The sequence below is a fragment of the Fringilla coelebs genome (genome assembly GCF_963513975.1).
Source record: "Fringilla coelebs genome assembly, chromosome: 11".
NCBI lineage: Eukaryota > Metazoa > Chordata > Aves > Passeriformes > Fringillidae > Fringilla > Fringilla coelebs.
This window is the reverse complement of record NC_140037.1, coordinates 14,586,184-14,607,541: the sequence shown is the minus strand read 5'-3', so window position 1 is coordinate 14,607,541 and position 21,358 is coordinate 14,586,184. Positions and strand designations below refer to the sequence as shown.

The window sequence follows — 21,358 nt, the reverse complement described above, 5'->3', positions numbered from 1 at the left end:
TTAAAAAAATGGTAGGCTGTGTAAGCACAAGTATTCACTGGAGATGTGTGAAGTTCACACATTGCCATAGTTTGCCTTTTGGAGATATTCTGACCATCTCCTTTAGATACTGACCATATTGAAAAGCCAGTGCCAAAATCTTACTTATTCTGTAGCATTTTTTGACATTCAGTGATTTTTCAAGTGACCCATTCTATTTTTCTAGACAAGAACAGAAACTAAATATTCAAACTTACCCCTTTCAGATTCTGATGTTTCTGATCGGGGAACAGGTGACTTCAAGGACCCAGCTACTGGCACCTTTTCTCCTCCTTTAGCATTTTCCTTGGATTTCATTTCCTTTGCTAGATCTCTTTCTCTGGACGGCTCCTTTTCTCTCTCCTTTTCTGCAGTTGACTTTGACTCAATGATGGTAACAACCGTCTTGGACTTTTCTTCTTTTGAAGCTTTTTCTTCTTTCTTCACCTTTTCCTTCTCTTTGTCAGATTTTGGTGTTTTCTCCTTGATCTCTCTTGCTTTCTCCTCTTTGTTTGCCCGTTCTTCCTTTGGTTTATCTTTCCCATCTTTCCCAAGTGCCTTCATCTCCGGAGTGGCAGCTGGAGTCTTGTCTTTTTTTTCTTTATCTTTTTCCTTCCCGCTTTTTTCTTTGTCATCTTTCTCTTTAATAATTTTGCTGCAACAAAAATAAAATGGCCAATTAGCATGGATACAAAGCACAGCTCTAGCTTTATCACAGATGTTTTACTTCTGAATGTTTGACAGAACTTCCTGAAGCAGACACTAAGATTTCAGATTTGCTGTTTCTGTATCAGAACAGTAACAAGGAAATGGTTTCATTTATCTTTTGTAGCTGAAATGAAACGCATTTCTCAGTAAAACTGCAATTTGAAAGAAATAATGTCATTTTTTAAACTTCAAAGAAATGGGTACTATTTACACAGAACCCAGAAGTAAAATTAAAAGGCAAGTAATTTCCAAGTGTATTTCTGTGGCTTGGAAGAAAGAAAATAGAGAACGTGCAAGAATAGTTTTTCTCACCTATTGGATGCACTGTTTCCATTGCTTGTTGTCACCTTCGGTGTAGCGTTGACAGTTTTATTAATAACTTTCACCACACCCTGAGACTTCTCCTTTAGTTTATCTGCTTAAAAAAAAGAAAGAACAGCTCTATTTCAACAAGTTAATCTATAACCTACTGGTTAAAATACAACAAGTAGATGTCAGGTCATGTGTAGTTAACAGCTAAAACAGGCAGCAGGATCCTCTCTCCCAAAACCAAGTCAAAATAAAGAACACAAACTGATCCTATTTAGCATTACATTTTTTTCTTTTTAGCTTAATGAGGCAAATTTTGAGAGATGCCTGTAATGTCGGAAAAATTCTACTAAAAAATAAATTTAATAATTATCATAGGTTTGTTTACCAGTCTCCTCAGTAGTGCCCTCTTCCAGTCTGACTGTATTTATTGTGAGAGACGTAGGCATCCCAGCACCACCTGGCCCATTTTGTACTGTTGCAGGTACAGCATTCCTGGCAGGTGGGTCTTTGTGGTGAAATTCATTTTCAGGTATCATGAAAGGCTTCCTACTTTTCAACTGTCCAGAATAGCTGCAAGTCGCACAGATTGTTAAATATGCACAAACATAAAGCAAAACATGGGTTGAATCTTAAATGTGGATCTAATCTAACAGTTCATCTGTTATTTATTTCACAGTTTTTCCTAACTGATACGCAGTTTCTTCCCCCTATATTGATGAGCTCAAAAGAAAAAGAAAAACAAACAAAACCACTAGACACAGAAGCAGCCCTACCTCCACACCCTCTTCCTCACCACCACACACACACACCCTGGCCAAACACACAGAACAAACTGACTGCTGACAAAACTTCACACAGTTAGGGCAACCTGAACTGCCCCTCAGGCATACAAGGATGATTCCACATTCACCACAGGAAGATGTAACATGTAACTAAGCATTTTAGAATCATATGCACTTTCAACATCTAAACAGTCTTGCAGCAACAGCCCTTGGCTTTCTTCCTGCTACTATCCCTCCTATCTCTTTGCTGCTATACTATTTCTCTAAAATTAAGCTATGCTCTTGTGAGTAGAAAACTTTACTATTTTAAGGGTTTTACTAGAGTCTTGTAAAGGAAATTAGTGATCATCCAGCACAAAATGAATGTTTTCATTCACACTGCCAGCACCGAGATGCAGGATAGCGAAATCTTCTGTGATAAGGTAAAAATCAAATGTTAGGACTGTAACAGTTCCGAGTCTTTAGATGCCTTTCATGATCCACTTTTAACCACTTTCTTAAATAAGTTGTTGTTACCCCATAGCCAATGCATATAGATCAGGTCTCTTCTCTTTCTCTTCCTGACATATCTTGTGTACTCTTCTTTCCAAGGCTTGACCCAGGTTCAGCACTTTTGGATACCATGGAAGGATTTTGGTCAGCACAATCAGGATGTTTCTGATATGTGTATATTCACCTGTTTCCAGACAGTGCACAGAAGCCTAAAACATAAATTAAATCTAATGAAGTTTTGGATTTTTTTAAAACATTCAAAAACATAAGGTTTCTGGAATCTCTATTTACCTTAGTTAATTTATAGTGCCATTTGTGTACCACGTGTCTAAAATTCTCATAATCCAATTGATCAGCCTTATTTCCACCATCAAATCCAGTTGCTCGTAATATAGTTAGGAAGCCTGGATAGTTGCCACATTCCTACATGCACATCAACAAATAGGAAAAAATTATTTTTTGGGAAACAAAGCCAGCAATTCTAAATTCTAAACTCTAAAGAATGAGACACAATCACACTTTGCAAGACTCACTTAATTTTTTTAGCTAATTTATGTTGAAATTTTAGTTGTGGGTGAGAGAAAAGATTATTCATCATTTTAACTAGCTGGTGCAAGGAGCATTGAGAGAATTCCCACATGCTCCCTAAATTATCTTCAGGGTAAGCTATGTGAAAAACAGAAAATGGAAGGGTTTTTTAAGCAAATATATTTTTTAGCACCATACAAAATTACTTCTACCAAAACTACATGAATTATAGTAAAATACAAGTCAATTTTATGATTATACCATCAGAAAAATCCAATCACATTGTTTTTAAATCTAAGAGCTTTACTAAATCCATTTTTACTGGGTTGAATTACACCAATGGTTAGTACATAGTCTAATGAGCAAACTCATTTTATTAATTTCCTATACCTTTTCATATATGACTCTGTCACTGTGCCACCTGGTCACAGTCTCCAGCATACAGCATAAAAACCTGCCATATCTACTGGCTTCATTTTCTGTGCAACTTGCAACTGTATATATAATATCAGAGAAAACCTGTGAATAGAGCAAAAAACATTACTATGACCTTACTGAATTACAAAAGCAAAAAACCCAACAAAAATTATAAATTTCTCTAATTTAAACCACCATTAAGCTGGTTTTCAAATACAACAGAGACTGCTTATAAAATATTGTTTGCTTCCCAAGTGCTGGTCCTTCAGACTTAGCCCAGAATCCAAGCATAACAGCTGCTGCTGACACACTGATAGTTCAAGTGTCTTCATTGACATAAGTGTTTTTATTTTCAAATTAATAATGATTTGAGCTGGTAGAAGTAAGCATCCAGCCAAGCTGATGCAAAAACTTATTGTTTTTTTTTTTTTCCTGGCCCACACAGGTCCATCAGACAGGACTACTTGAGTAAAAATGCTCTTTTGGACACATGAAATCAGAGCAGGTGCAGTGACACTAACAAGCCCACTGTCTGTAGCAGCATTTGCCCGGGTCAGAATGGTCACAAGGATGTTGCTGCTGGGGTTAAGAAAATTGGTTCCACAGAGAAGACCACACACAGCTAAAATGGAAGGATGAGAGCAGGCCACAGAAATGCAGATTACTTAAAGGTTACAAAACCTGAAAATGACTCCCATGACAGCTAATGACTTTGCTCTGAAACTCCAGACTCATTAGGGTAAAATACCAACAATTTATTGAAAATAAAACACTGAAGCTTTACGAAAGCTTTGATCAGATGATCTGAAGTACAAAGGTGAACTTCTGATTATCACAGGATCTTGTTTACCTCTTTTGGGAGGCAGGGGGGGACACTAGTTTGGGATGTTTGTAGTGGTAATGATGAAATTACACATACAATTGTAGCTACTTACTCGGTCATAGCAGAGAAGTGTGGAGAAATTGGGTGTTTTCTGCTGATGCACCAGTTCAACAAAGTGAGCACAGTAAACTGCATCAATTGCCGAAAAAATGCAGCGAGGAAATATACACAACTGTAAAAATTTGGTGATAGTCTCATTTTTGGTAGATTCTTCAAAAAACAAAAGTTGAGAGGGGAAAAAGGAAAAGAAAAATAAAGTAAATTAATAGTTCATCATTCAACTACTCTCTTCCCAAGAAGTTCAGTATGAGAGATCCATACTCTGGTGTTTGATTTCAGACACATCTTTGGCATTGACCAGAAAAAGTCAATGTAAGTGCAACTGTTTGAGGGTGGGGATAGAATAGCAGGGTGGATGTAGCAAACATTTATTTCTTATTGGCAAAACTCTTATTTCACACAATGGGGCTAACAGGTTATGGGAAAGCTTCAGTAAACTTCTCCACCTGCTCAAATTGTGCTCAGCAGCAAAGCAAACACCACCTGCTATTTCCCTAGAACACCTTCTTTCATCTCCCTACATGGGGCTGACTTTTAGTTTGGTTTCCCTCAAAACTGAAGAACACGCTGTCTCTACAGAGTCCATTAATAATCATTTTTCCAATTAATCAAACACATAGAGCAATTTAAAGAAGAACAGCCTTCAATAAACCACCACCCCAATACACACACATTTTGTGAAAGTTTCATTTTACCACTGAGTAAAAGACTGCACTGTATCAAGTTCAAGAGTTACCTGTTTCTGTTCGACCAACCAAAGGTTGGCAAACTCAAAGCCTAACACATACCCCAGCTGGTCCCATGGCAACAAGGAGCATAAAAACAAGCTGAGAGGAATGTACAGCATGAAAGCAAGGTTAGAGGAAAGTACAGAACTAAAGCCTGCAAGTGAATGCCTTCAAAGGAAGAACAGTCACGACCCTCACAAGGGCCACTGGTGCTTTTGCACAGTCATAATACCCACGGTTTACTTGCTTCAATTTTGCAATGCTCACGGAATAAAGCTTGCTCAAGAAAGGACTGTCAAAACTTTATGTTTTCTTTAATTTTAGTATCTACCCCTCAGAGATTATAACAAAGATTTGATGCCTAAAAAAAAGAAAAAATCTACCAAGGGAATCACAGTTCATAGGACAATCAAGTGTGTGTTGCTTCAGAAGTGTACAAACAAAGCAAGTGAACAGCCAGTCAGAAAACGTAATCTCCAATTGCTAAAGCTACCAGGTTACTCTGCAAAAAATTAACCTAGTCTCAGGGGTACAAACACTCTATCAAAAGTTTGTAGACAAGAAGCCAGTCTTCAAAAAATGAATTAAATATCAATAACTTTAAAAATAGTAATAAATCCCACTAGCACAGTGGATGTGCTATTCTAGTTCCTCATGTAGTACAATTACAGATTATTTTATTTATTGAGCAAACTGCTGAAATAGTAAGCTTGCCTCTGGATACAATGCTGGGAAACTTCCTTCAGTCAAAGCCCAAGCACAAGAGCCAACAATAAGCTATTCCCAGTATATTCCCACAAAGAGTTACGTGTACATCTATGTAAATTATTTTCTATACACTTTTGGGCACTTCTTTAAGTAGACAAATTTACCAAGTCACCTCTAGACCAAGTTTTAATCAGGCAGTAACTGTTCAATCAGTAACTTCTTGTAGTTCATTTGCTACAGTACATTAAATACTTATAGGGAACAGTGTTTCTTCATTAAACCAGTTGGATGGATCTTACATGAGTTGGACAACAAAACTCTTTTCCACTGGATTATGCTAGGCTTCTTGGGACAGACGAACTACTACTTCCAGTTACAAACTCAAAGTTCATCCACAGAAGAAAACTGACCAGAGAAAAACATTTCAGATTAACCATACCAGCAGAGTTCACAAGCAACATGAAACATTACAGATGTTTTGTAGGAGAAAAGACTCAATTCTGTTTGCTGCATATGTGCTCTATGAAACATGCGCATGCTGTTTCACCACATGGGGCTGTTAGGCTGGCACAACACTTATCCTGTCATTGGAACAGGGTTCATGCCACCACCCAAACTCTGGCATATTGCTCCTAATCACAGGACTCAAACAAAGTAAATTAACTCAAGTGAATCATTGAGACTTCACATGCCTATTTTTCATCCTGTAGCAATTATACTAATTTAGAAGCATTATAACTGCAGTTAGCAAGTACAAGCCAGCTTGCAATTACAAGTTTCCACTGAATTGGTCAATCTCTAACTTATTTTCTAAATTAGGGCAAAATTTAAAAGGTCTTGACATCACAAGAAACAAAAAACTTCTCTATGAAAACCAACTACTCAGCATTTGCAAAGACACATTACATTCTAATTAAAATTATACTTTGCTATAACAGACCTCAACATAGAAAAAATCAAATTTTCAAATAAACATTAAGAGTATTAGTGCAAGGAAGTTCTGACAACTACAAAAACATCCACAGCATTTCCCTTAGAGACACTTACTTGCCAGAAGCCAGTTATCTTTCTCTAGTTTCAGTCTCTGTAGAACCCTCTGCACATGTTCCAACTGCTTCTTCTCCTCTTCAAGGAGCTTGTCCTGCAGAGCTGTGCAACGTTCTTTTTCTTTTTTCTTTTTATTTGGAGGCTGTAAAATGTCAGCATAGCTCATTTAGTATTATACCTAATCTTGCTATTGACAGAGCATTAAGTTCCTGGTAACACTAAAGAATACTTGAAAAACTCTTCACTCAAAAAAGTTCTGCCCTAATAATCAACAGATTTTATCAACACTGGTTATAGTTAAGACAAGAGTGAACAAACCATATATACAGGTGTCTGAAAAAGATACTGCTTTCTGAAACTGATTTTCCAGTAATTTTCACTTAGTGGAGTCACTAGTACTTTTAACATGGGAGTTATGAAGGAAAGTCAATCCAAATTATGTTAATGTGACAATCAGTATGGATGAACCAGGTGACAAAACTTCCCAGATCTAAACAAGCTTAATAGAATACTTTATGAAAAGAAACTCTTTCAAGGCTAGAAAGTTTAAATTGGACCACAAAATTATATCAACATACCATTTCCTGATTGTCATCTATGGCTTTCATCTGGACTTTAAGTTTATTGACTTCTCTGTCATAGCTGCTGTGTGGCACGGCAAGGTCATACATTGTTAAAGACCAGAATGTAGCATAAAACTGAGGGCTGATGTCATCCCAGACTTTAGGGAGGTGCAGAGAAATCACAGCTTCGTGAACAGGAGCCATCACCAACTCACACGATGTAATGTATTTGTGAACTTTGTGCTGCTGTTTATTTCCCTTCTCAGCTTTTTTTAGTTCATCATACTTTGACTGTGGATAAAAAAAAAAACCCCTGTAATCTATAGATACAAAAATTAAACTTAATAATATCATTTAACTTTTCTCTAAAACTTTTCTATACAACATTTACGTGTGAAATGTCAGTACATAAAGCACTGAAGAACCTCATACAGAACTTTAGTCTTCATCCTCACTGGATGGATTTATCTTTCTTCACTGATGCTGCTACCTGTTGTTATAGTAACACATTATGCTACAGCAAGTGAAAACTGCTCTCCATAATTAACTTTTTAGATGCTGGAACAAATTCATTTCTGACACTTCCTGAGACAGCATACCATTCGGCAGCTGCAACACACCTCCACAGCAAAAATCCATCTAAAACACCTGCAGAAGAACACACCTTTGAGGGAAGAGGGAGGGAGGGAGAGAATTCCTACTGATAACCCAAGACATCCAAAAAGTGACTTCATCAGCTATCACTCCTGTCAGTTGTGTGAAAGTTGACACATGGGCCACATTTCCTAAGAAGATTATGGACAACCTATTCCAGCCCACAGCTTCTATTCCTAACTCTACTAATAAAACTTTCCAAGTTTTATTTAGCCAACAAACTTTATCTGGAACCTACCACATGTACTGGTAACAGTAGCAGAGCAGTACTACAAGCAGACAAATGGAACAGTTGTACTCACTGAAATGTGGTGTGCATACATGGGTCTTGAGAGGAAAAATGCAGCATCATGAGGTGTGTGAAACTCATTACAGAGAACATCAATAGAAGGCACTCGCTTAATGTAATCCTCTGTGCTTAGATTGGATGCTAAAAACCCACCAAATTGTACCAGGGTATCATGGCACTACAAAGTAAAAAATACATAAAGTTAGCAAACATCATTATTTTGTTCAACAACTAAGTTAGGGAGAGCTTCAGAGCTTGCCTTTTTTTTCCCCTTTTTGTTTCTTGTTAAAAATGCTAACACCACATAGTAGAGCAAAAAATTTCTTATAGGGGAAGAACAATAAAATAAAAAACCCCATTTAGAAAAGCCAGCAGAACTCAAGAGCATTCTATTATATCAGAATGGAATGTAATTAGCTCCTACTGTCTAAGGCAGCAATAGAATTATTTTTATAAAAAGAATTTTCACTACCAAAGTAAGATTAGAAAAACACAATGGACACTTAAAAGAAGAATTTAACTTTTAATAAGAATTTAACTTTTTATGACAAAAGATGCTTTGCTCTTTTACTCAGAGGTCACTTGTCAACATAATATACTTATAATACACCTATATATTTTGATAAAGCAACCCTGCAATTAGTTTTAAAAATCCTATGTATTTGTATTTATTGTACTAGATTCTCATACGTAATTTTGTTACTTCTGTGCTGAATCCTCACATACTGTGCTGATACAGTAGAAATTAACAGAAAGAAGGGGCTCTCATAAATAGAGGTGTTTTCACTTGCCTGATCATACAGTTTTCCCACCAGCTTCAGATGTTTTTCCCCTCCTTCTTGAAAGACGACGCCATTTCTCTGTTGAGCCATAAGCAGGCACAGTGGGAGGGCAAGATCATGGTCCAATAATGCATCTTTTAATCTCTGAGATGATTTCTTGGTGTTCCTGATTTGGCCAAAGTATCCACCCTGCACAGGACAGAAAAAGTTACCCAAGCTGGAAAACAGTGCATCACAAATGGAATCTGTGTGAGCTGACTGCAGAAATACTGATGAATTAAGAGCAATAGAGTTTCCTGCCCAGCAGTTAAACTCTCTGGATCCTGTACTGCAATGTATGTATACAAGAATCAAAAACTAATCAGTCTTGCCTGCTTTAATCAGTTTTTGCTCCTCCCCCTGAGCAGGGCTGAGCCAGCAGGACTGCAGCACATCCAAGCTCAGTGCCTGCTGGAATACACAGGTCTGTCATGTAACACTCTCCTGAATGAGATGTGATGCACAAGAACTAAGGTTCACATCTACACTGCCTTGGTTGCCTGTCTCAAGGCCTGTAAGCTCAAAAGAGGGGACAACTCTGATAAAGCACACACCTTTCTCAGCTATGATGCCAGAGTTCTTGAACCAGAGTCTTTAGAACCACCAACAAAAAGCAATAGTTATTATTAAATTAAACACAAACACACCTCAGCTTTCAGTTGTTCTCCACCAGTCATGGCTTCCAACTGCTCCATGGTCATTTCTTCAGTAATTTCTATCCCCGCCATTTTCTGCACTACCTCTTTTAAAATAAGCAAATCAAAGCTGCAAAGAAAACAGAAAAGTGGAGTAAAAACAAGACAATTTGATTAAGAACCAGAAGCTAAGACATTTAATATATATTACAAAGCAACACCACAATGCATGTTAAACAACATTTTCATTCTTTTTTTCAAGAAGAAACTGGTATGTCAAGCACAGGATTTCTTTATTGCAAGTAAAAAGCTAGCACTTAAAAGCAATGCAGTCATTCAACAGTTGAATTTGAAGATTGTAGTGAATGTGGTGCTATTAAGTATCAGCAGATTAATCAAAGTTTATTGCTCCCTTTTGTTGCTTTCCATGTTTCAAACTCTATCTACACAGTTATTTAATGAGTATTTTATATTTTGTTAAGGGTTTCTAGAATAGTACAAAGCCTTAGAAATGTACTGGCAAAGTTAGTCTGGAGAGGTTACTTGGAAACATGGAAAACATCCTTTTTCACTTGAAACACAGAATATATAAAACACTCCAATAACCATCCTGCCCAGAGACAAGGTTTTACTTTCTGCTCTGAATTCCATAAGGACAATGACTTTTACTCAACAGAAGTATAGTTAATTGTATCCCAATCACACAAAGCAGCAATGTTTCCAGTTAACTTCAGAAATTTGTGTGACTAACTTATAAAATCATTTACCCATCCCTTCCAAAACAAAGTTTCATCTTTAAATAATTCATATGGCTTATATTTTTGTTTGGTGTTCCAACCATAAGTATGTTTTCTGTCTGGGAACTGTACAATATCAACATAAGCTCAAATACCTGAATATTGCAGTCCTATGAAACTGGTCATACCAATAAACCCATTTTATTTTTATGATACCAAGTACTACACTGACTTTTTTTCCCCAAAATACTTACAGATGTGATTTTGAGGAAAGACAATAAACATTACTTACCCTTCCTCTGTAGCTCAATGTGATTGCCATCATCAGAACAAAATGTAGGGACAGAGGAGCATATGAGACTGAATGTCTACATTGCAGGGAAGGGGAAAATACTACATTTCTCAACATAACTACCCTAAAATAACATGCTGTGTTATCATCATTGGTAAGGTGCCTTCCAGTAACCATATGGGGATTTCTAATTTAAAAAAGTTGATACTCACCTATGTGATAAAATTAAATGAGTAAATGAAACAATAATACTAAGTGATGACAATGGAAAGACAAAAGGAAAAGTCTAATTGAATACCTTGTTTTGAGTTATGATTGACAGTGACACACGAATAAGCAATTCAACTACCACTAAATAAACTGGATAAAGTATTTAAATAATATTAAAATGTTAAGAGCCATCCCTGCAGAGAAGACATTATGAGAAACAAAAAACAAACTGTAACAGTCACACTGCCTTACATAATGGGTATTTTTTTTTTAAATGTACAATAATGTGTATGATGAAATAACACACTGGAAGGTTTTTCCCCCTATCTGGTTAGCTGTTAAGAAAACTATTAAAATAAGTTACAGATGAAAAGTCAGTGTTTCAAGAATGTCACAGCTATACAATTAGAGGAAAAGCAATGTATTAAGAGTGTATCATTCTTTCTTTCTGCTATTTAACCCTCCCAGTGCTCTGAATGGAGTTTGTCACTACTAGAACAACAAATACATCAAGTGCCTGTGTATCAGCAAACACCTAAATAACACTTCATATAAACAGAGTTTATAAGGATCCATTGTGCAATACTTGCCTTTTGCCAGCTTTCAGCTGGTTGGCTACATACTGCAGGAGGCCTGCCAGTTCAATTGGGTATTTTCGGAAAACGGCACCACAAAAACTTGCCAGACCTAAAGCAAAGAGAAACAGCTATGACTGCACCTGTTTATTAAACAAACATTAACAAACTGCATATGGCATCTCAGCAATACATGCATTTCTAGAATACAAAGGGGAAAAAAAATTCCTATTGATTAAACTTGACAGCTCTCCATTTTGCTTAAAATACTAGCCAGTAGGTGCAAGTGAAATATTGATCATAATGATTAATGGTTGACTAGATCATGGGGGAGGTGAAATATTTTAAACAATATTATAACAAATAAAACAAGAATACTAACTCTGCAGCCAGCTTGAGATTGTAGTGTCATCATGCTTCATTCTCTCCTTCTCAGGGTTTGCCAATGCTTCAATGATACAATCTTTAGTGGAGTTAAAGAGGGTATTTTTCCTCAACTTACAAACACAAAAGTTACAAGGACTTGTTTTCTGGCTTTTCTAATATATGAACACAATATATAAATACAGCATAACGTAACTATGGTTTGCAAAAAATAAAACCATGAAATAGTAGCCTAAAACCAGTATTTACCTCACTATTTACAAGATCACTGTGCCTTTAATAATGAAAGTAGTAAAAACAAAGAATAATTTTCATAGTGTGAAAGAATAATAGAGAGGGTTCCATAATCTACTACAAGTGCAAAGGTAGAAGAGAAGAGAAAACAGGCAATATTTACTCACAGATAACATACTTAATCTGGCTACAACTGCAGCTTTATCAATAAGTGATGTAGTCATTTAAATCAAAGGATACATGCCAAGACATCATAGTTCAGGGAAGTGAGGTATTTTAGCGAATCAACAACCGGAGTTATCAAGTTATCATATTTTTGTATTTGTGATAAAATCTGCAAGTTACAACAGACATTCAGCTGAACAGGGACAGTATTCCTTATCTTTCACATAATAAAAGCATTTAACAATACTTGTCTTCAAAACCTACAGAAAACATGCTTAAAATTAATTTTTCAAAGGTCCTAAACAACTGTCAAAGTAAACAGGCAATCTCATTAATCTATCTAGTACCTTAAAGATAACCCTGAAACATGTCTCTAACATGTAAAAACAATTCTGTATAATTTCTCTTTTCAATTATCAGCAAATAAAATAACGAAAACATTTTTTCCTAATATTTCTTAGGAATCCTAAACCTTAGCAGCAGGATTTCCTGTAGCTACATACAGTAATGAAGGACTTTTAAAAAAAAACCAAACCCATGAAGCTAGGTCATGAAAGACTACAAGTAAACTGCATTAATCAAGTTATAGGATGTTCTCTTTGGAACATGACACACATATGTGTATACTGCAGCAGTAATTTCTTCAAGTACAATCTAAATACTGGTAAATCCATACTCTTAGGTTACATTTGTGAATAAGGTGGAGGCCCATCAACACATTTTTACACCTCTCCAGCCCTCTATAGCAACAAGCAATCTTAAAAATCCTTCCCAGCTTCATAGGTGTATTTCAGACTTCAAAGCTTTAAGTTTTCTTCTAAATAGAAGACACTGATCTTTCTCCACCCCACTCACAGACAGCTGTCAGAGCAACTTAACCTGAATTCACATTCTGCATAACCTGACCAGCGATCCCTGTACCTGAGATCCACCTCTGCTATCTCAAATTAAATTTTTTCTGCAGTTGGTTATTCAAGACATGTTTCCAAATTTAAAATGTCACTAAGTATTATTAAGACATATTTAGTATCTTACTATGTGCACTATTAAAAAAATACTATGTTTTAAGATTTGCATCAAAAGTAAAAAATAATGAAATTAGAACTGCAGGCCCCTTCCTGAACTTCAATTATCTGTTGTCAGGATGAAATAGCATTCAAATGCATGTAACTACATACATAATCAAATAAAATTGTAGGGTTGCTGTGGCTGAGCTTCCCAATTTGTCTTCCAGAGGGTTTCACATTTTCCTTAGTTAAACGCCTGTAAAAGAGAACATATTTTATTACAAAAGACAAGCTAGAAGAATATTAAAATGACAGGTCAGTTTCAGTGAACAACATCTTTGTAAGCCTCAGAGACTAAATTCTCACTAGCAAATGTGTTTTCAAGACAGCACAGAAATGCTAATCCACTGAAAACTGGAAATAGAGAAATCCTCCAACATGCAGACAGTACAAGCAGTCCAGCTGTCCCTCTGTTACTGTGGACCATATTCTACCCCTTCAACTTCCAACATTTTGCTTTCCAAAGTTGTCAGTGAAACCTGTAGCACATACACCAAACTACCATGTGATGCTGTTGCTTGATCCTGAAAATTTAACTTAGCCACAGACCAGTCATTTCTTGTTGCATTCAGTTCACTGAAAAACAGTATTTCTTTCTTTCTGTTACAGTTCCACTGTCAGCATTTCCTACTGACGATTTGAAGATTTGAGCTCAGCCTTAAACCTGAATTTGACAGTAAATTATACACATAGCTGTTGACCTCCAACAACTGAGAGCACTGTGGTTCACCTGCACAACTGAAATCCATTGTAGAGGGGAAGGGGGGAAAGGTTTATGGTCTATGCAGCAAGTCAGAAGGGAATCAAAACAGTTGTTCTAGCTTTCACAGCTCTGAGTGCAAAGCCTTTTATCCAGAAACAATTACTGTCTTGCCTATATGGAAGGGTTCTGATTATCCACATTGTAACACCACACCATCTGCTTTTGGCAAATGGAGAACCTAATTGCCTGATGGTGACATCAAATGTGAGGTAAATCTGGAATTGCTGTGAGCCCACTTGAAGGTGAGAATAAATCATTCTGTTCAACTCACTGCCATACATTCCAATCTACAGAGAACATTACAAGATTCTTGAGACTCTTTGGAGGAGAGTCTCCACACCTAGAGGAACTATGTAGCACTTGCACATTTCATAAGCAAAGCAATTTATCAAAAACCTTACCCATGGAAAAGGTTTTAAGTCATTTAAGGGGACATTTTTCAGAGATTATATATCCTTATTGGTAACAAATTTGTCTGTATTCTTGCTTATTTGATGGTTTTTAATGACAATACATTAAATGCTTTATGAACAAGGACTATTTGGGAAATTACTAAGCCATTAGACAGGGAATGTATTTGTCAATTTTCTCCAGCTGGTGTTATGCAAAACACCTGTACTACAGTTCATAATTATTTATGGGAATAGACTACTTACTTCATGATGTATTTGGCTCGATCTATGGTTTGAGCTTTAACTTTCACTAGCAGTGGGTGACTATTGTATGTTTCATTCTTCCATTGCCCATAGAGACGGTACCTGGAAAAGTTACACAGGAAAAGGAATTTCAGAACTGACAATTCGGCAGCACATTCCAAAGGATGGAAACAAATCATTCTACTCACCGGTACTGGTATGGAAAGGTTTTGAACATCCCCCATAATTCCTCAGACATGCATGCATTGCAGTCCATCAAGGAAAGAGATGGAAGCAAGACTTGATCAGTAATACTCAACAAACAGCTGAACAGTGTTTCCTGGGATAAAGACAAAACCCAAGGTAACTATCAGGAAGTGCCCTAGAAGCAGTGTTACACATTCAGTGTGCAGATGTACAAATGGAAAATTTGATTAAAAAAACAAGTACACCACAAGATTAAGACTTCCAGAACAAAAATCTAAATAGGACCTAGACATATCTCCCATCATAAATCAGTCACTAAATAATTTATGGACTACAGACACTGTCAATATTTTATCTGTCTATATAAGATACTAGAGCAAAGCTGCTGAAATGCTCAGCAGGCTGCACTCATTTTTGAATCAAACATACCATTAAAAAATGGATATTGTGTGGATTTGCATGAAGTGCAACACAGGAAAAAATTCTTTTTGGCAACTGCTTTCAACATATTCAGGTATTCCTCATCTTTACTTCAATTATCAAAATTGCAGTTAAAAACCCGAAAGCGTTATACACGTTCACAAGACGTATTTCCAATTTCCATGTTTTCAGTACCCTACCACCCTGAACTTTTCTTAAACATTTCTCTTTTCCACTGAGCTATTCTAGAATAATTATAGCAGCAATGAAAAACAACCAAAACAAAACATAAAACCCAGAAGGGATTTTCTCTGTGATGATTCAGGAAATCAGGATAAATGAGAAAGAGGAACAAGTAAAAATGAAAACTGCAGAAACTTCATATTGAAAACCCACTTACTGATTAAAAGAAAAAAAAACAAACTCTTGCAAGTTGGATTTCTACAGAACAATCTTGATAATAAATTAGAAAATTCTGAAGTAATTAAGCAATTTAAGAAAAAAATCATTGTACCAATAAACATGTCTCCTGCTTTCAATTTGTCTTTCTCTATATGCTTTTCCCCACCATAAAGTGTATTTATAGAATAAATAGCTGGAGGATTTCCAGCTCATTCCAAGCAAATAAGAAGTAAAATGCACATTTGGTCACCATTACAATCTTGCAAAAAAACACTTTCCTCCAAAACTCACCATTTTCTCTTTATCTTCCTGTTTGCCTCCATCAGACTGAAACTATAACAAAGACAACCATGTTAACTGTAGCACAGTTAATGTAACAGTTACAGCTTCAGAAAAGAGCTATCTCAGCAAAAGCATAAACCTGAAGGGCCAAGCATCTCTTGAATGTTTAATTTGCCATATCTGCCAGCATTAAAGTATTTTTAAATAGAAATTCAAATGCATGTTGAAACACATTCCTTACATATACAGGGGCTTTGTACAATTTTGTCCAAAAAGAAATAATAGCTCGAGCAACAAGGAAACTTGCTATTACACGTGAAATATTGAATTTTCTTACTAGAGAGGAAAAAAATTGCCTAAGCTTTCACCTTCTACCTAAATAATCTGAGGACTTCCAATGCAGTTACCAACAGCCATAGATTATTTCCCCCATCTTTCTCTCACAGTAACACCCTCTTAAGCTTTTAGTCTTCGTTATTAAATTACTTTTTCTCTCTGCTTGCTCCACTCACCATGAAAAGCATATTAAGCTATCACACCAGTAAGTGCACAATTATTTTAAAGGTACACTTTAGCATGAAAGCTGCAGTGCAATGTTAGTAGTCTAACTTTTTAACTACTGTATGGGTTAACTTAGAGTCAAATTACCTTCAGTTACAAGTATTTCTACTGCGTGTTAAATGTAGTTTCACAACTAGAACATGCTGATGGCAACAATGCATTAAAAATAACTTTCCCTAGTTACCTTTACCACTCTGTCACTGACGAACTTCTTCACAGTTCCAACCTAGAGCAAATAGCTAAAATGTTGCTCATTCTTGTCAGAAATACATTAAACTGTCATATAAGTGTATTTACAGTAAATCTCTCTGTAAACAAGAGATTCCTATAACCATGTAATCTCCATTCCAGTGTACACATCCTCAAAAAAAGGGCTTTCTCACAAACCGTCAATATTTCAATTACAAAGTAGTCCTAATAGTCTGCTGACAGCAATAAAATGCATTAGTCCCTTAAAATTATAATTTCCAACTTAACTGCACTGTCAGTGCAAAATAGCTATGACTGAAGTGGTATCAGGCTTCTCACTGGCCAGCAAGATATGAGCATGCTATGAAATCCCAGTATTTGCCACTGGGAAATCTTACTGTTCTGGATGAGAAAACGCCAAGAAACTATACAGAAATATGAAGTAGGGAAATAGTTGAAGCTTCCCTGATTTTATTACAAAGACGACATGGAACCCAAAGTTATTGTAGGTCTCTAACCCTATCACAGTGTCTTAGAACTTAACAAGTATAAATTCTCTTGACAAAATCTGCTATTTTGAACAAAAAGATCTTCAATCCCAAGAATTCTGTGTTCTTAGCTCTGCATCATCAGGTACAGCTGGACATGAAAGCCTCCCCTCAGGTGGTATATAAATTATGAGTATTCCAATATTTGTTAGTTGCAGTTGAAATAAAAATATTTTTAAGAAAAAAAAGTTATAAAACAGAAAACTTCCCCTCCAGTACCACTTAGATCAATCAACCTCTCCAATTTTCTGTCATAAGTTAAAATAAAATGCTGGGCAACAAAACCCATGGGTTTTAAATTCTGAGGAAGTGGACTGGTTGCTCATTGATAATAATAGCAATTTAAAAACAATTTATTCCAAAGTTTCCCTGAGCTGCTGTTTAAAAAAAAAAAAAATTAAACCCCCTATTGCTGACTTGAGAATAAACCAGAAACTGCCAGGTAAATAGCAAACTGCCAGAAAAGCAGCAGAAGAACTCATTAGCCTCAGTCTGAACTATTGAGTACATTTAAGGGAGTTCAGAACATAAATTCAACTTTCAGCCTTCTAAAACAGGTTATACTGCCAAGCCTTCAATAGACACAGGGTCAAAAGACAGTAACCCAACTCAAGAGATCAGTTAATTTCTGAAGATGGCAACTTGAAGTGGTTTCCACATCGAACTCATCCTTGGCAGCATCTAAAGATATGTCACTGACACAAGATCAATACCAGCAGCATTTTAACCAAGCAGAACAGGGGAAAAAAAAAAAACCCACAGAAGTAAAAGGATGCAACATCCCCTGTTTCCCAAGTAACCTAACTTGGGTACTCCAGCTAACTTCCTTAGCCGGGACAGAAAGCTGAAATTATTTGTACTGCACATGTATTAGGTTATCAATCCTTGCTGACTACACTGTTGCTGTAATAATGTAGAACGACTTCCAGACAGTCAGTACCATATGTATATGTCTGTTGGGTATTTTAATTATACACACAGAGAGTATTTTAAAATATGAATACCATAACAGGAGATTAGACATCACTAAATATCTGTGGTTATAAACCTGAAGTGCCTGAAGTTGTTCATAAAGATGTTTATAGAACATAAAATTGATGAAAAATTAAGATTCTCCAAGTTTGTCCTTAGTCAAGATCTTCTGTTTCAGCATTTGAATATCACACAATTAGCAAGGCAAGCATTTTTTGACATCAGAGTAATTTGTATTTTTCACGTTTTGACTAGCTGTTGTGTCATACCAACCTCTTTCATAAATGCTTTTCCAAGGCGCACTACTTTTGCAAATAAAATGGGATCATGGGACAGATGAGGACCAAGGTAACAAAGCATGTTGAACACTTCCTTTCTCAGTTCCTCAAAGCTCTCTGCTTGTTTTGGTGCTCTCTTGTTTGGCAAAGAGGAAATTGGTGACCCTTTAGCTCCTTTAGGTACACCAACTCTGAAAAATAGAATGTGCAGCATTCCACATGAAACAGAAGTGAAAACTTTAAAGAGTATTTATAATTAGGCTTATCAGTGAATTTCATGCTGTAAAGAAACTGTTTATCCCCTGGGTAGCAGCAGAATTGTGGCTGTCCCTTTACCTGCGGTACAGAGGCTCAATGGTCACGTGGACGAGCTGGCAAAGCGCGACAGCAATCGGCTTGTGCGAAGTAGAGTAAAATGGAGGCATCTGATCCATAATACTTTGTGCATGGTGCCAATCACCAATTTTTAATAAGGCTTCCAATAAGCCAAGTTTTTGATTATCAGGAGGCTGCAAGATAATAAAGAAAAAGTGTGTTCATAAAGTCTCCTTAAGTAGCTGCAATCCACAGCTAGAGAAAAAAGCCTTGTATATCAACTGTGTAATAAAAACACATGCAAAATAAAACTTAGCTAGACATTTAGACAGTAAGAAAGCCTCAAAAGAAGTTATAAACAAATCCATGTAGAATTTAACATCTGGACCAAAGAAACAGTTAAAAATAAACCAGAAATTTAGATAGTTGTCTGATGTATGTCTGATCATGTGTTTTTTCAAAGTGTAACAATCTATTGCAGCTTATTTCCTTACAGGACATTTTAAGAACAATGCAAGCACTTGAGAATCCTTTATGCTGTGTGTTTTTCTGGGTTTAAAATCACAAACTTCTCTTGCAAAAGCAGACCTTTCACATGTAGTTACTCCTCTAACTGCTATGAAGTGCACAGCTAAGCACATACAAAACTACTTTTAACACAGAAACAAGTTCTTTAAGAAACAGCACGCATTGCATAACAGTGTGTGCAGTCACAAAAATTGGTTTCTGTTAAGTACAGCAGCTCTTAATTTTCCCATCACACAGGCACAGACTTTGTCATGTTAATCCTTCAGAAAAATGCTGCAGTTTCTGCTAAAGCTTAAAATTCCCTAGTTCTTAATTCTAAAGCTTAGTCATGAAGGCTCTTAATTCCTCTGACATTACTTGCAATGCATACACTCCCCATGTCCCATCAAGAGTTTATTTTTCCGTCAGAAGAGGGTGACAAGCACACTTCAGAAAATTCTGGGCAGCCCCCTCTGACAGCAGAGAAGGTGGGCCAAAGCAATGCAGTGTAAGCAAAAGGAAGGAGATCAGAAATTTAAAGTGAATGAAAGAAATAGGCAGCAGCTGTGGCTGCAGTTGAGAGTCAGAGGGCAGTGACTGTATCAGGTGCCTGAGGGAAGACAATGGAATTAGATTTTTCAAGCCAGGAAAGAAAAATGAAAGGAGAAAGGAAGGTCAGAGATTAACAGAATCAAGGTAGTGTAGAAGAAGTAGGAATAGGTAAACACACCAGATTGATAAGGAATACAGCAGGATACAGAAATTCAAGAACAGAAACCCCCAAGACTGATGGATCCCTCCCCCCACTCCAGCATACAACTAAAAAATGCATATATCAAGCATTTTTCTTTTTTTGTTTTAAATAAGGTGTTTAAGAAGTACTTAAGCACTCAAATGAACGTGACAACAGAATGGCCTCTAAGAGATCAAAAAACTTTGTTTCTAAAATAAGGCTTCAACACACTAAATCAAATTAGACCTAAGGCAACATAAATTTGACTTAGTAGGAACTTAAATGAACAGAATAAATTTACACATATGGAGATACAGGCTTAAAAGAAAGCACAGTGAGCAGCTACAAGTAAAAAAAAGAGTTATAAGCTCTTTCTACAATGCCGGATAATTACACCAACATTCCTAAGTCTGGCAATTCTTTATGTCCCAATTCATGATTGAGAGAACTAATGTCTTTATTTTTATGAAATCAACTAGGATTATACTATCATGAATCCTAGAAGTGCAGCTGTTAAAGGCTATGAAGTGTATACATGCTGGGGCATACTTAGTGGAGCCAATACAACTAAAAGGGAAGGAAGAAATCAATTAACCACTGACCCAAGAATATTTTATGTACAGAGATCCAGAACAAACACCAAACCATGCACTTTTGTACATTCAATATAATACAAGTGTGGTTGGAAGACTAATACAAGCCATCCAAGAAGCATGTAACTGTTTTTCAAATAAATGTATGTTTTTATAACAATTGTTTTGTTCAATTCAAATAATGTTACTGAAAAGAAAGCTACTCAGTCACACCTTTTCAGTTTTCTCCTCCTCTTTCTCCTTTTCTTTCTCCTTTTCCTCAGTCTTTTCAGATGATAAGACGACCATGGTAAGTTTTCTGACAATTTGTTTAGCTTCCACTATCTCTCGCTTGTGTTCCTCAATGATGGCATTATCCCCTGGTAGAAGCTGAAAAAACAGAATATTATATCTCAAAATTGAAGTGACCAACTGCTACTGTGGATCACCTGAGATCAGAGAAGATCTTTGGCCTTTCTTGTTACTTTTCTGATAGCGTTTCAGGGTACCAGTTTCTATTCCTTGCTGCCATCATTGCAAACAAGGAGTTACACTAATAGCAGACCATTCTGAAAACCAAGGGCTCATGAAAAGGAATACCACTCTACTTCTTCACAACCACTCGTCTGAGTCCCCTTTGCCTTCCAATTTACCATCTAGCTATA

The 21,358-nt window shown here is 36.4% G+C and overlaps 1 protein-coding gene across 7 annotated transcripts in view; it reads right to left on the bottom strand.

Moving 5' to 3' along the window:
• The window catches only part of THOC2 (THO complex subunit 2), a 47,795-nt gene that overhangs the window by 10,687 nt on the left and 15,750 nt on the right, over positions 1-21,358 (bottom strand). For 4 of the 7 annotated variants that reach the window (XR_014616429.1, XR_014616430.1, XR_014616431.1 and 1 more), the window contains exons 10-32: positions 20,928-21,083; positions 18,903-19,075; positions 18,562-18,757; positions 16,764-16,805; positions 16,028-16,069; positions 14,917-15,047; positions 14,729-14,830; positions 13,421-13,505; positions 12,318-12,411; positions 11,842-11,922; positions 11,475-11,571; positions 9,658-9,775; positions 8,981-9,160; positions 8,203-8,367; positions 7,262-7,537; positions 6,684-6,825; positions 4,193-4,350; positions 3,231-3,359; positions 2,604-2,735; positions 2,337-2,521; positions 1,424-1,608; positions 1,039-1,144; positions 237-673 (exon numbers count right to left, since the gene is read on the bottom strand). Coding sequence is in view for 4 of the 7 variants with exons in the window: in XM_084212838.1 (XP_084068964.1) it covers positions 237-673; positions 1,039-1,144; positions 1,424-1,608; positions 2,337-2,521; positions 2,604-2,735; positions 3,231-3,359; positions 4,193-4,350; positions 6,684-6,825; positions 7,262-7,537; positions 8,203-8,367; positions 8,981-9,160; positions 9,658-9,775; positions 11,475-11,571; positions 11,842-11,922; positions 12,318-12,411; positions 13,421-13,505; positions 14,729-14,830; positions 14,917-15,047; positions 16,028-16,069; positions 16,764-16,805; positions 18,562-18,757; positions 18,903-19,075; positions 20,928-21,083 (3,412 nt within the window). In the remaining 3 variants the exon portion in view is untranslated. The remainder of the gene's footprint in view (positions 1-236; positions 674-1,038; positions 1,145-1,423; positions 1,609-2,336; positions 2,522-2,603; positions 2,736-3,230; positions 3,360-4,192; positions 4,351-6,683; positions 6,826-7,261; positions 7,538-8,202; positions 8,368-8,980; positions 9,161-9,657; positions 9,776-11,474; positions 11,572-11,841; positions 11,923-12,317; positions 12,412-13,420; positions 13,506-14,728; positions 14,831-14,916; positions 15,048-16,027; positions 16,070-16,763; positions 16,806-18,561; positions 18,758-18,902; positions 19,076-20,927; positions 21,084-21,358) is intronic. The other 3 variants (XM_084212839.1, XM_084212840.1, XM_084212841.1) reach the window with 3 other exon arrangements.